This window comes from Elephas maximus, chromosome 2, assembly GCF_024166365.1.
Source record: "Elephas maximus indicus isolate mEleMax1 chromosome 2, mEleMax1 primary haplotype, whole genome shotgun sequence".
NCBI lineage: Eukaryota > Metazoa > Chordata > Mammalia > Proboscidea > Elephantidae > Elephas > Elephas maximus.
Window position 1 is genome coordinate 89112501 of NC_064820.1, and position 15086 is coordinate 89127586.

The window sequence follows — 15086 nt, forward strand, 5'->3', positions numbered from 1 at the left end:
CTGGAACCACCACTGGCCTGGCCCACATTATTTCAGAATGGCTATGGAGGTGATGGAACTTTCTGGCCTGAAAGAAATAGAAAATGATTAAGTTTTATTTGCTTCCTTTAGTGGGGGGGAGATGTGTGCATCGAATTTCCTCTCTAAGATTAGAACACATAGTCTGCTATCGGCTTCCTGAAATACCACTTACTGAGAAGCAAAGACTGCAGAGCCATCTTAAGCTGCACTAATAATAAATGTAAGACCTAAGAAATCAAGGAAGGACAGAAAATATAATTTTCTTACTTTTGGTGCTAGTTTCTTCTTAGCTCATCCATGTCTACTTAGTATTCCCCAATAATTTTCTAGCTTTTAGGCTTACTCTCCCACATGTCTCGCCTCCATGGACAGGGTCCATTCTGCTCAAGAAGAGTCTTGGTATCAAGCTTTGTCACTTGGTAGAGAACTGAGGGCATCGCAACTGAATAGTTTAACTTGTCTTTATTTAAGCATTATAAAACTCCACAAGACATTTTGAGTTTTGTTTGTGACCAGGTTGTAATAATACATGAAAATTGTTGGCAAAGTGAAGATGATATCCTCCATCTGTGAGAGAACTTCAGCACTAAATGAAGATGACTTACTTTTCATATTTAAACTTCTTTCCTCTCCAAGGCTATTCAATGTGTTCCAAGTAAGTATGGGAAAAACTTTAAAGCATACTTTCTGTTTTGAAAGTCAATTATTCAAACTCGTTTAGGTGTGTTTCCATGCAAGTCATTGCGCCAGGAATAGACTCTTGCACCAAAGAATCCATTTCTATATGCCAGGAAAACACAGAAACCATTTCCATGTTGAAAGTTCAGGGTGGGGATGAAAATACTGAAAAATATGTTTCTTGTCATTGGGGCATAAAGAGCTAGAGAAAAAGACTTAACTATGAACATAAAAACCTTCCTTTTTAATTCAGTGCTCATAATCGATATCACAAGGTATCTCAAGCACATTAACCTAATCGATGACTGCACAGATTTCTGGGTTTGCTAACCTAGTGAGAAAAATAAACTATACTTTGACCCTATAAAAAGACAATAATGCCAATAGATTTTGGGATAGTACTACTGCTGATTGAGCAACACCGAATTTATGCTGCTGCTTCTTTTTTTTTAAGTTTACAAATACACTAGGAAATGAAAACCGTTACGTGTTTACAACTTGAACCCAAATGTACCAGAACAAAAATGGGTTAAATATCATTTCTTGAAATAATGCATTTATAGATTTTGACACAAAGAACAATAGCTAAGATTCTACAACTAAGAAGAATCAAAAGATACTGCAGTAACATAAAATTGACTTTTAATGTTTACCAGTCCATTGTCTTACAGAAAAATGAAAACATTTTTTTTTTAAAACACAGATTGGTTCTTCTCCTCAGATTTGTACTCAGTATGCATTAAATGCCTTTAAATACTGATTTTCTTTTAATCAGGTGGTTTAGTGACTTTTATATTTTTTCATTTCTTTTGCTGTACACTATTGCTACTCTGGCAGTAGTGAACTATGACACAGTTGACTTCTCAACAAAAGTATGTCAGCTACTCATTGATCTTTCTCCATGTATTCTATATTGAAAATTGGTAAGTAATTCCTTTGTAATCCTCCTCTTTTTTAGTGGTCAGTTACTCCATGAGACAACCATATTATTTGGAGAACTGAAGTCAAGAAACTCAATATGGCTGCCAGCAACCAAGTTGGAATCTCCATTGAGTCTAATCCTAATTGCCAAAATAATAAGCAGCTATATTATTGCATAAACTAAAACCTTAACAGGTACCAGCCCCCTTTCTATGAGAGAAAGTTTGAACTTACAAATACCATATTTGACTTAAAATTACTGTGATAAAATATGGCAGCAATCATTAAAAATATGGCTTCCAGTGTTAATGTGACTAACTTGTTTTCATTCCTATACTTTTTATGTGAATTATTTCTTTTTGTTTGGATTTTCAAATGTAGGCAGCTAAGTGAGATTTGCAGATATACTTTGCTCCTTAAATGGACCAAAAGTATTAATTATGGTCAAAATAATCATAAGATTTCCTAATCCAGCCTTCCATCTCATCCCTCTGATACTCTTGGAACCCAAGTCTGAGTAGCATTTCTGAGTCAGTGCTGTACTGAACTGACTTTCTGTTAGGAATTATACTAGAATAACCTTTCTCTTTCTGACATTCTCATTGGAGAATGAAGTAGGAAATGGATATTTGATGGAAAACACAAAAAAATGAGAGCATTAAAAAGACCTCTTATTCAAGTAGAAGTCCAAAAAATATGGGGATTCTGATCCTTTAGGTGAAATAAGAGGTAAAACTCTGCCCCGCAGTATTCATTCTGATAAGATTTTCTTTTTACAAGAATGAAAAAAAAAAATGGTATGCAATTGGTATGGATTTTAATCAGCTAACAGTCATTCCAGGAATTTTGATCAGCACCAATTCCTATACTAGTAAGTATTCAAAAGTTAAGAAAGCTACGATGCTTAACATTATAAAGGTAGAGTTCTGCAGCAATAGCTGAAAATTATACAACTACTTCAATAGAAATTTCTTCCCACTTGTATGTCCAATAAAATTCTTGTAACATACATAATAATTCTTCAAATATGGGCTTCCTTCAATGAGCTAACCCCCACCTTTGAGGTGTTAGAGTTGCTGTTTTGGAGATAGTCTCCTCTTTAAATAGTATTTTTATCTGATCCTAGCCCATTCAGGGCTTTTTAATTTGTAAGTGTGAGTTCTATTTATACCAGCAGTGTTTGAATTAAACTTCACAACCTCTTTGGATTTATATTTTTGCAAAATTTGCATATGTATCCTAATTTAAAAATATGCATGCATACATAGTCGTATTTTAATATTAAAGCATCTGCAAATTTCCAGATATACTTTTGATGAAAGAAATGATCTACTTTTATTTACAATACTTTGTCTAGATAATATATGAACATAATTAGAGTTTTCATGGACGGCCAATTGCTCTATATCTTCCACATACATAGCTTTACATTTATAGAGTAAATTTATTAGAATTATTACAGAGCTTTAAATGCAACCACAATCAGTTCAGGAAACAGATTTATTTACTCATGTTCATGGGAGAAAATCTACATAAAAACATTCATGAAAGCATTCCAGCTATGTCATACTTTGATTATTATACTAAATCCCATTTATTAGGACTCATTGTCAAACAATGGGAAACCATGAAATGGAATTTGAATACAAATATTGGTCCCTATGGGGTCTCAACAGTCAAAAAAAAAAAAAAAACTTTAAGAAAACAGCTTTATTTAAGACTGGAGGTGCTAATGTGGAACTTTGTTTCTCTGAAGCTGGACTTAACCTATCATTTAAAGTCCTGAAGATTTTAGTGTAAACTCTTTGAGGACAGCTCCAGATTCCATTTAAGCCAAATGATGACCAGCAGGGAAAGTGCCATCACAGAGTGCACTTTCTAAATGGATGAAGGTTTAGAAGTACGTTGTGGACTTTTTTCCCCAAACACAGGCACCAGTTGGGCTTGCTAGTATGTATAAGAATAGTAATTTTGAAATGTGGGTCTTCGTTTCTTGGTTATGCAAACATATAATTATTCATTCCTTTTATGATTTAATTTTTTTATGTAATGTAAATAGCAAAGAAATATTAAATAGTATAAAGTTATTTTTCTAGGACACTAACATTTCATAAGCTAACATAAAATCAAGCTGCTAAATTTTACAATTTTTCTGTCCAGCAGTTTATCTATATAACTGCCCTGAGTAGATGCTAAATGCGGCTTAGCAAACGGCCCTTAGATTTTAAATATAACTCAGTAAAGCTACTCGAAAGATAAAACAATTCTTCTCAGACAAGTGTCATTTTAATTAGAAGGTAGGATTCTCTCATTGGTTAAATATCTGCTTATTTAAGTTTCATATTTCATATAAATGGGACCGTTAAGGAGTTTAACTGTGCTTATTATTACTATGCGTTGGACTCCATATGAAATTTCATCTTTTTTGGTCAAAAAGGCAAGATTTTAAAGAGTAAGACATTCTAGCTATTGGAGACTTGAAATATTAACTTTTAGAAAAGTGTAGATTGTTCCCTTGTGAAACTGAGTTTTGTGCAACCTCTCCATCTGAGTTTATGTAAAGAAGTCTATTTTTCAAACCTGTTGCTATAATTTATGTATTGTAGTGCGTTCCAAAATGGTACAAATGTGTAAAATTTGTGCTTGTGGAAGCTGCTGCTCTGAGTAGCTTTATTTTCCCGGTGTAACCCTAGCAATCCTCAAGCTATGGCATGCCCCTTTCACAAAAGAATGCTTTGTTGGGATGTTGTACCTTCAACCGTTTGGTTCTAAAGCCTCCTTATGTAGCGCTTCCCTTAAATTATATTAATTTATAATATATATTGAATGATAGCTTTACAAAAACAAATGAATGAATTGGACTTTATGAAAATGACTCTTTACAGTAAGTAAAAAAGGGTTATCACAGTTTTGGTAACTTGCATGAGTTCATATTGGAAAAAAACAACAACAACAAAAAAAACCGTTCACATGTTTCTCTGACTTTAAAACTGACGTGTTCTACAGGCACGCTCAGTTGTATGCTCTGAAGCAATAGACACCATAAAGCTTATGCTTTTTATCTGGGAAACCCACGAAACGCACAGCAGCCTCGGTGGGACTGCAGCGCCTTCTTGGCCTAGAGATGGGGTAGCGGACGCTGCCATCCGCCAACCAGCCCGCATCGCAGCGGTCATAGCCGAGAAGTTTCCAGGCAGCGAATATCTGGCCCACTTTCGCAATCTGAGCACCATCATTGAGACAAGCTTGCACCGCTTCATCATAGGTCAGCTTGGTGGGGTGGATCAGGTAGTAAACACGGCCTGTGGCGGGTGAGGAGGAGAGAGAGTCAATGTGCCTGTCTGTGATGGAGTCACACAGAGACGAAACCAGCCAAAAACGGAAGTGTTTCTCAATGGAGAGGGGGGAATACAGAGCAATGTCTGTGAAGTTTTTGGAACATAGGGTTGTCAATTAAATGTAGTACCCCTAGGTCGCTCACCATTAAATTAGTTTCCCCCCCCCCTTGTCCCTTAATATGTGTTCAAGACTTGCCCTTTTATAGCTTTAAAGAGAAAAGGGAAATGACAGATGCAGTTTCTGTTAGCTAATTAGCGACTAAAAGAGCCATTCTGTAGCACTAGAGAAGACAGAATTCCATGTAAAAAGCAAGAGCTATTTAAATTCTAGCTGTAGCAAGACTGAACCCCAGCACAAGTTTCTGGAGAGGCAAAATTTGAATGTGAAAGGATCAAAAAGCGTTACTGACATAAAAGTCCATTAAAAAAAAATCAAATCCCCTTAAGTCCTTTTCATTACAGGTATCAATAAGACATTATTCTTATTCAAAGACTACAGTATGAAAATGCAAAAAAAAAAGAAAAATACAGGAAGTCACTTGCCATAAATAAAACACACTCAGAATATGAACCTGGCTTCTGCTCACTAGCAAGGAGGATGAATTTAGTTTTCTCAATTTCCATCTGTCTGGAGCCCTGACACCTAACCATTTCTTGATTTCAGAAGAAAGGGCAAGTTAGTTTCAATCACTTATTGAATAGTGTTAATTACTGAGAAGCTTTGCATGTATAAAATATGATGGCATCAATGGACTGAGGTGACACACAGACTGAAAGTTTCCTCTAGGATCTTCGTTTCAGGGAGAAAGAAGATAATCAGGCTGGCATCTGTTTTCATATTGCGATATGCTATCTCCAGGCCCCACATTAAATATCGATTCTTGTAGGATAAATTAATGCTGGCCAGTTCTGTCTAGATTGAGACAATGAGATTTGAAGAAAGGATAAAGGCTATTGGAAAATTAATTAGAGGCTTGTTCTGTCATTTATACCAGAGACTGGCAAACTATGGTGCACAAGTCAAATCTAGCTTCCTACCTGTTTTCATAAATAAAATTGTATTGAAACATATTCCTGCTCATTCATTTACATATTAGCTATGGGTGCTTTCACCCTACAACAGCAGGAGTGAACAGCCGGGACAGAAATCACATGGCCTGCAAAGTCAAAAATACCTACTATCTGGCACTTTACAGAAAAAAGTTTGCTGATCCCTGATTTACAGCTTGCTATTTTTCCCAAGGAACCCCAGTGACATAAGTGGTAAGAGCTCGCTGCTAAAAGAGTTGTCAGCAGTTGCAATCCACCAGCCCCTTCTTGAAAACCCTGTGGGGCAGTTCTACTCTGTCCTGTGGGGTCACTATGAGTCGGAATTGACTCAAAGGCAATGGATTGGTTTATTATTATTATTATTCCCAAAAGGACCCCTGGTGGCACAGTCATTAAGCTGTGTTGGAGAAAGATGTGGCAGTCTGCTTCCCCAAAGATGGGCCCAGACCTGCTGCCTTCCAGTCAATTCCGACTCATAGTGATTGAGTAGGACAGAGTAGAACGGCCCCATAGGGTTTCCAAGGAGTAGCTGGTAGATTCAAACTGCCTACCTTTTGGTTAGCAGCAGAGCTTTCAATCACTGAGCCACCAGGGCCCCTCCGTGAAGACGACAGCCTTGGAAATCATATGTGGAAGTTCTGTTTTGTCCTACAGGATTGCTATGAGTTGGAATTGACTCAAGAGCAAATGGTTTATTTTCCCCAAAGAATGTCTCCATCTCAGAAATAAAATACATGGAGAAGCAACCTGTGCCGTTGTACAGGGCTCCCTGCTTAAAAGGGCCCTGTGCTTGGCTTAAGGCTTTGCTGTCACCATCTTAAATTTTTTAATAACGTTTTACAGGGGTCCACATTTACATTTTTGCTCTGAGAATCACAAAATTATGTAGCTGGTTCTGAATGAGGCAAGATAAGGTTTGGGAGTTGTGCTGAATACAATAAATCAGTTGTCAATACTGATCCAACCTGGATCTTTTTACTTCTGGTTTCACTTCTTAGTAAATTACAGATTGCCCTTTCTTCCTTACTTGAGAGCAATTACCTCAAAATTATTTCTGCATTATTTTTACTGCTGTCTTCCCTCTTTATCCTGAGTTTTGCCAGGGATCAGTGAATAATTTCGACATTGTAATTTAGAGAAGAAGAATGTGGGCAATATGGAAACCGCCCTTACCTAATTGAGAAATCCATATTCCCATGGAGGGCCCAGAGTGGCAGCATCATTTTTGGCAAAAAGAAACACACCCCATACAAAGTGACAGCTTAAGCTATTTCATTAAAAAAAAAAAAAGATGCAGTAAAATTTGCATTTTTGCTTGGATTATATAGATATTTAAATTTTGTATTTCATTAAAGATCTTTTTATAGTCTTTTTAAACTGGAACATACTTCAAAGCTATTAAATTCTTTTAGAAAATAAGCAATTAAGATTAAAAGGCAAGTGTAGTGTCCTAGTATATACTGGTCTCTGAGATGGGAAAGAAGGCAGTGAAGTTAATCTTACCATTGAAGTTGGATGTAAAACAGAAAACATCATATCTGCTTTTATCTTTATCCCAAAACCCGTAGTTCCTGACGCCGGGTACTGTGTTCTGTCCTCCACAGGGCTCCCTGGGCTTTGTGATGGGATACTGCACAGACCCATCGCTGAGCCAGCCGGCATTGCACCAGTCCAGCCCGGCCCGCCACGCATCATACAGCTGGTCGAAGGAGGCAATCACGGCATCCTGGCCCAGACAAGCCTGCTGCGCCTCATGAAAATTGAGATTGTAGCGCCCCAGTCGAGGAAAGTAAGGGAACACCACACCTGTCCAAGGGAGAAATCCGAGGTCATGAGAGGCACAAAAAAGTAACAACCATGAGCAAATCCCTCTTGGCTAATGAAAAAAATATGTATAACAGACTATCCATCAGTTGAAGTAGCAGTTTCTGGTTAACTTGCAGTGATTTCTCATGGTGCCCTCCCCCTTCAAACATCCTCTCGGTTCTGAGCATCTCACAGTTAGATTTTTGGTTTGATAACTTCAGTGATTTACCTCTTTTTCAAGAGTTCAACTCAAGCCTTAAAATTCTCCTTTCTGAAAATGACTTGTTTGCCAATTATAGTTTCTGAATTGCCCTCCCTGAGAACTTATATTTTGCTACCTGGTTACTAACCCAGTCACAGAGTATTCCTGAGCACTTTTCACCTGGGAAAAAGTCAATATTGAGTACTAGGAGTGGTAGGGGATGTAGAAATAGTGCTTGGAGAGAAGGTATTTGTCAAAATTCACATTGTCTTTCTTTGTAATTATTCTTATATGCTTAGTAATTAGTCTTATGTAGCATTTTAAGTGTATAAAGAAACACGTTAACTATGTGTTCAAATGTAGGTACATACCTCTTCTTGCATTACTTTGGACATGTCGTTAGGAGGGATAAGTCCCTGGAGAAGGACATCACGCTTGGTAAAGAAGAGGGTCAGTGAAAAAGAAGGAGACCCTCCGAGAGATGAATTGACACAGTGGCTGCAACGATGGACTCAAGCATAACAGCAATTGTGAAATTGGCACAGGACCAGGGAGTGTTTCATTCTGTCGTACATGAGGATGCTATGAGTTGGAACCAACTCAGTGGCACCTAACAACAACAACAACATACGTGTTCCTAAAAAGTTGCAGATAAGTAATTTTCACTTCGGAAGTTTCTTATTTGAAGAAACTCTATTTTTTCTAAAGTGAATTATTTTGCATATCTAATAAAAACCTAAATAAGCAGTCTTATTTCCTATTAATAAGAGTGAATTCTCTTAGAATGAAGCTCATCTCCATAAAAAGCATTCTGGATCTTGTGCCTACTTAAACTTTCAGTGTATCCCCTAATTTTTTTCCCCAGCTTCGAATAGCACAACAAGAATAAGGACTTCCATTAAATAAAAATATTTCCATTACTGTTTCTCAGCTTCTGTATTCATATATTGCAAACTGAAACTGAACTTTTAAAAACATTTTTATTACAAATAGCAATATCTCTTCATTGATTAAGTTAATTGTGGAAGACTTTAGTTAAATATTTTAATGGGAAAAGGTAAACAGAGTGACACTGTACTTGGTTTTGTTTGGGGAGACACAATGGTATTCACAAAGCACTTAAAATGTTTTTGTTTCTCTCTTAACTAGTAAAGATTGCTCTGAGATGCAGTGTTTTCACTTGTGGTTTGCTGACTCAGCATCTTGTGACATGACAGCCATTTTGAGAGGAAAGCCCATAACTTTCATCCCAAGTAGAAGAACTAAAATTTCTTACATATAGTTGTTTTTCAAATCTACATCCACTATCTAAGTTACAACTGTATTCAACATTTGATCCTATTGGTCAAATAATGAGTTGTTTCACAGAATTTTGCCTAATTTCTTTAAATTACCTGATAGGAAAGCAAAGTTGTACCATTTGTTGGTTGACTCCTTCATAGTTGCTAAAAGATGATTACAGTGATTATTCAAGGCCTTCCCTTGAATTTCTTGAATATAATTAGAAATAATTAGTATTTTTAGCATGTGAAATGCTAAAAATTGTCCCACTGATAGGGTTATTTGGTGGATTATATCACATGTGCTATTTTATGAGACTGCAGATCCTGCTCAAGGTGGATGTACAATTTACTCATAGCATAACCAGTATACAGGAAAATGTTTTCTAAGTTGTCTTGGAGATGCTACAAGTAGAAATTTCAATAGCCTTAAATCAAGTCTCGTCCACTAAAGGCCTCTGTAGGACATGTTCGTCCTTCTAGGGCAGTCCAGCTGGCACCCTCCACTGCAGGCAAAGATCCAGGAAGGCTTCCTGATCTCATCCTGTCTTCTCAGGTTCTTGGCTGAGGGATCTATAAGCTGAATCAGAGCCAAAAAAAGAAGAAGGAAAAGACTCTCTTGGTTGCCACTGTCCCCTGCCGTGGTGAAGCAAAGGGAAAGCCTGAAGATGATTCTGTGTAAGAAGGACCTCATCCAGGCACCCAGTTAAGAACCCAATTAGCTCTGGGTTGGAGTTACTCTAGTGCTCCTGTTCTTGTACCTTTTTCCTCTTTCCTCAGCAAATCCAGGCATGCCAATAAAAAGGAAAATATCTGATTTACCCAGTAAAGATTTCGTTGGTAGCTAGACCTCAAATGAGAGAAAATCTCAAAATATCTGAATCTGGAGAGAAAAAGTTAGACACCATTTGAGTTTGACTTCCAATTCCCAAATGGCTCGAGAATGGTAAGAGTGGAGAATGCAGGGTATTATAATTTACAATAATTTTTAAGACCTGGAAGACCTTTCAGGTTTAAATTCACCTGAAATTTTGTGAATTTTCATGGGCATTAGGAAAAATCTTTTCTTTAGTAACTTATCTTTGATTAACCATTGAATGTTACTGAAATATGACCAATCCAGTTCCAAATCGTCCAGCATAATACCTTTTTATTGGCATTCCTTTCAAGTTTAATATCATCTCATAAATCATTTTCTATTTTAGTAAATTTAGTCTTTTTAAATCATAAGAACACCATTATATTTACTCAAAATTTTACTTAACAAATTTTAATTAATGTTTGATGATGTCAGAAAGAACACAATCGAAGTAGCTCAAGGTTGGCATCTATTCCTTACTCAAGTTTCCAAAGTTTCCCTGTGTTCTACACATCTGATGCACACATTTCAACGATCCGATGCTTCTTATAAATAAACAGGGGCATTCCTGGAACTACATGTTTGTCGGTATTTTATTTATTTATTTTACTTCCAGCTAGTTAAGATTTCAACATCTAAGAAGACTGTAACTGCAGAAGCTCTCTTGGCTCTGTGAAAAACTTGCAATTCTTCCAACTGACTTATGGAGCAAATGGTTGTTTTCATCCAACATTACAAAAGTAAGAAAAGTGAAGTTTTTATGGGTGGGAAAGAAGGGCTTATGATTATTTTCTAAGTAACTTCTGGCTCATCTCTCCATTACGCTTCTATGTCAGAATATAACTCAAAGCTCTTCAGGTTTCTATGAAGGGCTAGTATGCATAACTACATATGATGCATCGCATAGAGACGAATAGTATCAGATAGTGTGAGCTTATTAGTCAGCTGAAATCTGTTTACAGAACACATTCTTTAAGATTTATAATTGCACAGCCCATGTCATCCTAGTTGTCAGAAAATATCAATTTGTTAGATATATGAAGAGTTGTTAAACCCCTAGTACACATAAAAATTAAAGGGAGTTTTGATAATTCCATAAAGCACATGTTTCTAGTAATAAAAAAAAATTGTTCATTTGTAAAAGTATTTATTGAGCTCTAACTTTGTTCAGGGCACTTGACTGCCTCCAAGTCGATCATATTTAGCGGGTGGAGACAGAAACCAAACCAAACCAAACCAAACCTGTTGCTGTTGAGTTGATTCCAACTCATTGTGACCCTATAGGACAGAGTAGAACAGCCCAGCCCCATAGTTTCCAAGGAGCGCCTGGTGGACTTGAACTGCAGACTTTTGGTTAGCAGCCGGAGCTCTTAACCGCTATGTCACCAGGGTATACAAGTTTGCAAATACTTACAAAACAATGTGATTAGAGTAATAATGTAAGTCTGCATGAGGTGCTATGGGAACATCATAGCTGGGGGTGGAAGAGAGGGCACAGGGTAGAGTTGACCTTTGATCTTATTCTTGAAGGAATATATTTTCTTGAGTTGTTCAGAAGTGGATTCATGTGTGTAAATCTCTCAGTTCGAATGTCAGTTATTTTAAAGTAGGTCCTCTGTTTAATGACCGTGTCTACTCTCTACAGCGCACAAGACAGATGGAAAAAGCACCATCTGAAGTGATGGGAATTTAACAGCCACCATGGGCATGCTAATTAATGCGTAAAATCAAAGGACAGTCCCTAGGTCATTTCCCAAATAAACCTGGAAGAGTCTTCTGAATCCTGCAACTGCCAAATGCTGCTGCTTTCCTGAAGCCTGCCTTCTTCCCCACAACAGAGCATTTCTCCTTCCTGTGAGCCTCCAGATTATAGTGGATAAATAAGAGCATAGGCTTCATTAGATGCCCTTGGTCTGACATTCTAGCTCCACCTCTTCCTAGACATGTTACCTTAGAAGAGGTGCTTTCCCTAAGCCTCATAACTGAAAATGAGCAAAATAAACAGTGCACATGATTATAGCAAATTGTTTGTAACCATGTATTTTACCGAATTTTGCCTTATTTTGTTAAAGTGTCTTAGAATCTTTAATGGACTGTAAGATTAGTGAGGAATCCCTGGGAGGTGCAAACAGTTAATGCATTCAGATGCTAACTGAAACGTTGAAGTTTTGAGTCCAGCCAGAGGCACCTTGGAAGAAAGGCCTGGCAATATAATTCCAAAGAAGCAGCCATTGAAAGCCCTAGAGAGAACAGTTCTACTCTGACACATATGAGGTGGCCATGAGTTGAAATTCGCTTCACAAAAACTGGTCATTGGTTAAGACTGTTGAGTGAAAAGAACCAAGACTTAAGATTTTTTGTTGTTGTTATTGTTTCTCATAGCACTTAAAACAAAACTTGTCAAAATATTCATCAATTAAATTGATTTCTTTGACCACATACTGCTCAGATGCATACGTGTTATATGGTAGGAAAACTGTTCCCAAAGTATGGGAAAAGTGGTAGTTTGGGATTGTGCAGGGCCTAGGCAGGAAAAGTTACTTCACACTTCCCCTTCAGCTTTTCAAATTGTGTTCTTGGAGGAAATTTGTTTGACCTTGGAGTGCATTATACCCCTAACACATGCTAAAAGGAGAGTAGGTTGCATGCTCAAAGCCACAGCAAACAGTGGTATCCAGCTAGAATTTAAAAATATTTCCATTGTGTTTATTTTATGGTTTCCTTCTATTTCTGGCAAGTTATACTAATTTCTATTTATTTAAAACTTCATTTAAAAATAAATATAGAGAAACAGTAAATATGGCATGTGAATTACTTCAGTTTTACACAATACTGTGATATATAAATATAATTTTAAAAGAAAAACTAACAGATAATATAATTCAACCTCTTATTTAATAGATGGGAAAAGGAAGGTACAATAAGGATAAGTAAGCTGCCCAAGTTACAAAACTTACACTGGCAGAGCTGGGAATAATCTAAGCCTCTTGACACTAAGAACTCAAGGGTCTGCCCATCGCCCCATGCCCCTTTGGTAAAGGAAATCATTTCTCAATTAATATTTGACGATTGGCTGTTTTCTCTAAGCCAACTACTTTTCCACCATGTATAATACCAACCGTTCATGGATATTAATGAGAATCAATAAAAACTGAGATCGCTTGGTGGCATGCAATCAGGAGCTAAGAACTATAAGAGAGACAGGAGAAGCTCAAAACCAAAACCAAAACAAAACAAAACAAAAACAAACCAGTTGCCATCGAGTTGATTCCGACTCATAGTGACCCTATAGGACAGAGTAGAACTGCCCCGAAGAGTTTCCAAGGAGCCCCTAGTAGATCTGAACTGCAGACCTTTTGGTTAGTAGTCGTAGCACTTAACCACTATGCCATAAGAGTAGCTCGCAACAATGCAGTTTACAATATTGCGCAATTCATTAGATATAGAAAGCAAATCTCCATACATGCAATGGGATTCTATCGGATTCAGGAGGCCAAATCTTCAGTGATATGCTAGTCGACCAAACAGATACTTTTCAAAAAGCCACAGATCTGTCCCGAAAGTGTAAAGGAGCCGCTAGCAAACATGTATCTAAAGTTTTATGTACGTGTAAGGAAAACATTCTATCAGTGCAGCACAAATTGATACACTAGTGAAAAGTAATGCTGAAATTAATGAAAATAAAATGGCTTGAGACACAGGAGAAACTAAGGAAAGGGGTTTCCCTTCTGGCGTGGCACAGAGGGTGGGGATGGGGCAGACAGGAGGCAAGGATGGGAAGGAGACTTTTTATTGAATAGCTTTGTACACATTTTGGTTTTTGAACCCAGTGAATGTCTTATATATTTAAGAAATAAAATCCCCCACCCCCAAAAATGCCTTGACCACCTGGTATTCAATGTCTAAGAGACTCTGAACCATTTTTTAAAATTGCTCCTTTATTAAAAATGTTTAAATCTAGAGGTTACTTTTTTGTTAAATTAAATTTTCACAATCACTTTATTGAATAAAATGATGTATTTTAGTTAGCAGATGTCCTTTAAAAAAACTTGCCATTATTTTGGAACTAAGATAATTTTAGAGGCATAATAAAAAAGCATCCAATCGGAATTTCTCAATAACCATGTAATGAGATTTAAACTTTGAATAATGTAGTTTCTGAGCGCTGTTAATTCAGCTCCACTGCACGTTTCTGCTATTTGCAAACAGCTTCAGTTTTGTGCATAACCATTGTGTGTACATTTCAAATATGAAAGCTGGAATCAGGCAGACTGCAAAGTACAAAAGAATAGTAAAGCATGCTATTCATGGACTTTTGGTTTCCTCACATCATCACTATGGTAACCACTAGGCGTTACTCCTCATGAAAAAAATATGAGTAATGATTAATTATCAGTTCTAAGTTTAACATGATTTATAGATACCTACCTTGTAACTCTAATGATACCACAGAAGTATCATCTTCTAATCCTTCAATCACCTCACACTTGTATCTCCCATAATCCTCCAGGGTGAGGTCTGTGATTACCAGAGAAGCATCGTTGTCACTGTCTCCCTTCAAAGATACTCTACCCTGATAGCCTCCATAGGTTTTCTTATGGTATCCCATGGAAACAAACACATCCACTTCCTTGAGGTAATCTGAAGTTAGCTTGGTCCACTTAATTCGGATTTTGTGGATTCCTGAGCCAAATGCTGTAGGGTCTCGATAAAATTTACATGGCAGTGTAACATTGCCACCTCTGCGTGAGAACACCTTGGCTTGTTCTGCTTCCACAATTAGACGGGGGCCATTTTCTGCTATAATTAAAAAGAGAAAAAGAAAATAATCATTAGTGTGCTTTTGTATTTATTTATTTATTTTCCAAAATGAAGTATGCTACCTATCCAGAATACCTGACAAAGAACAGCTCTGGGTAATTAGCTTTTCT

General features: G+C 37.0%; 1 protein-coding gene across 1 annotated transcript in view; it reads right to left on the reverse strand.

Moving 5' to 3' along the window:
- Positions 1-4444: 4444 nt before the first annotated feature.
- Positions 4445-15086, reverse strand: part of HAPLN1 (hyaluronan and proteoglycan link protein 1) — an 87135-nt gene continuing 76493 nt past the window's right edge. The window contains exons 3-5 of the mRNA XM_049867118.1: positions 14584-14955; positions 7512-7814; positions 4445-4922 (exon numbers count right to left, since the gene is read on the reverse strand). Coding sequence (XP_049723075.1) covers positions 4633-4922; positions 7512-7814; positions 14584-14955 — 965 coding nt within the window. The 3' untranslated portion in view covers positions 4445-4632. The remainder of the gene's footprint in view (positions 4923-7511; positions 7815-14583; positions 14956-15086) is intronic.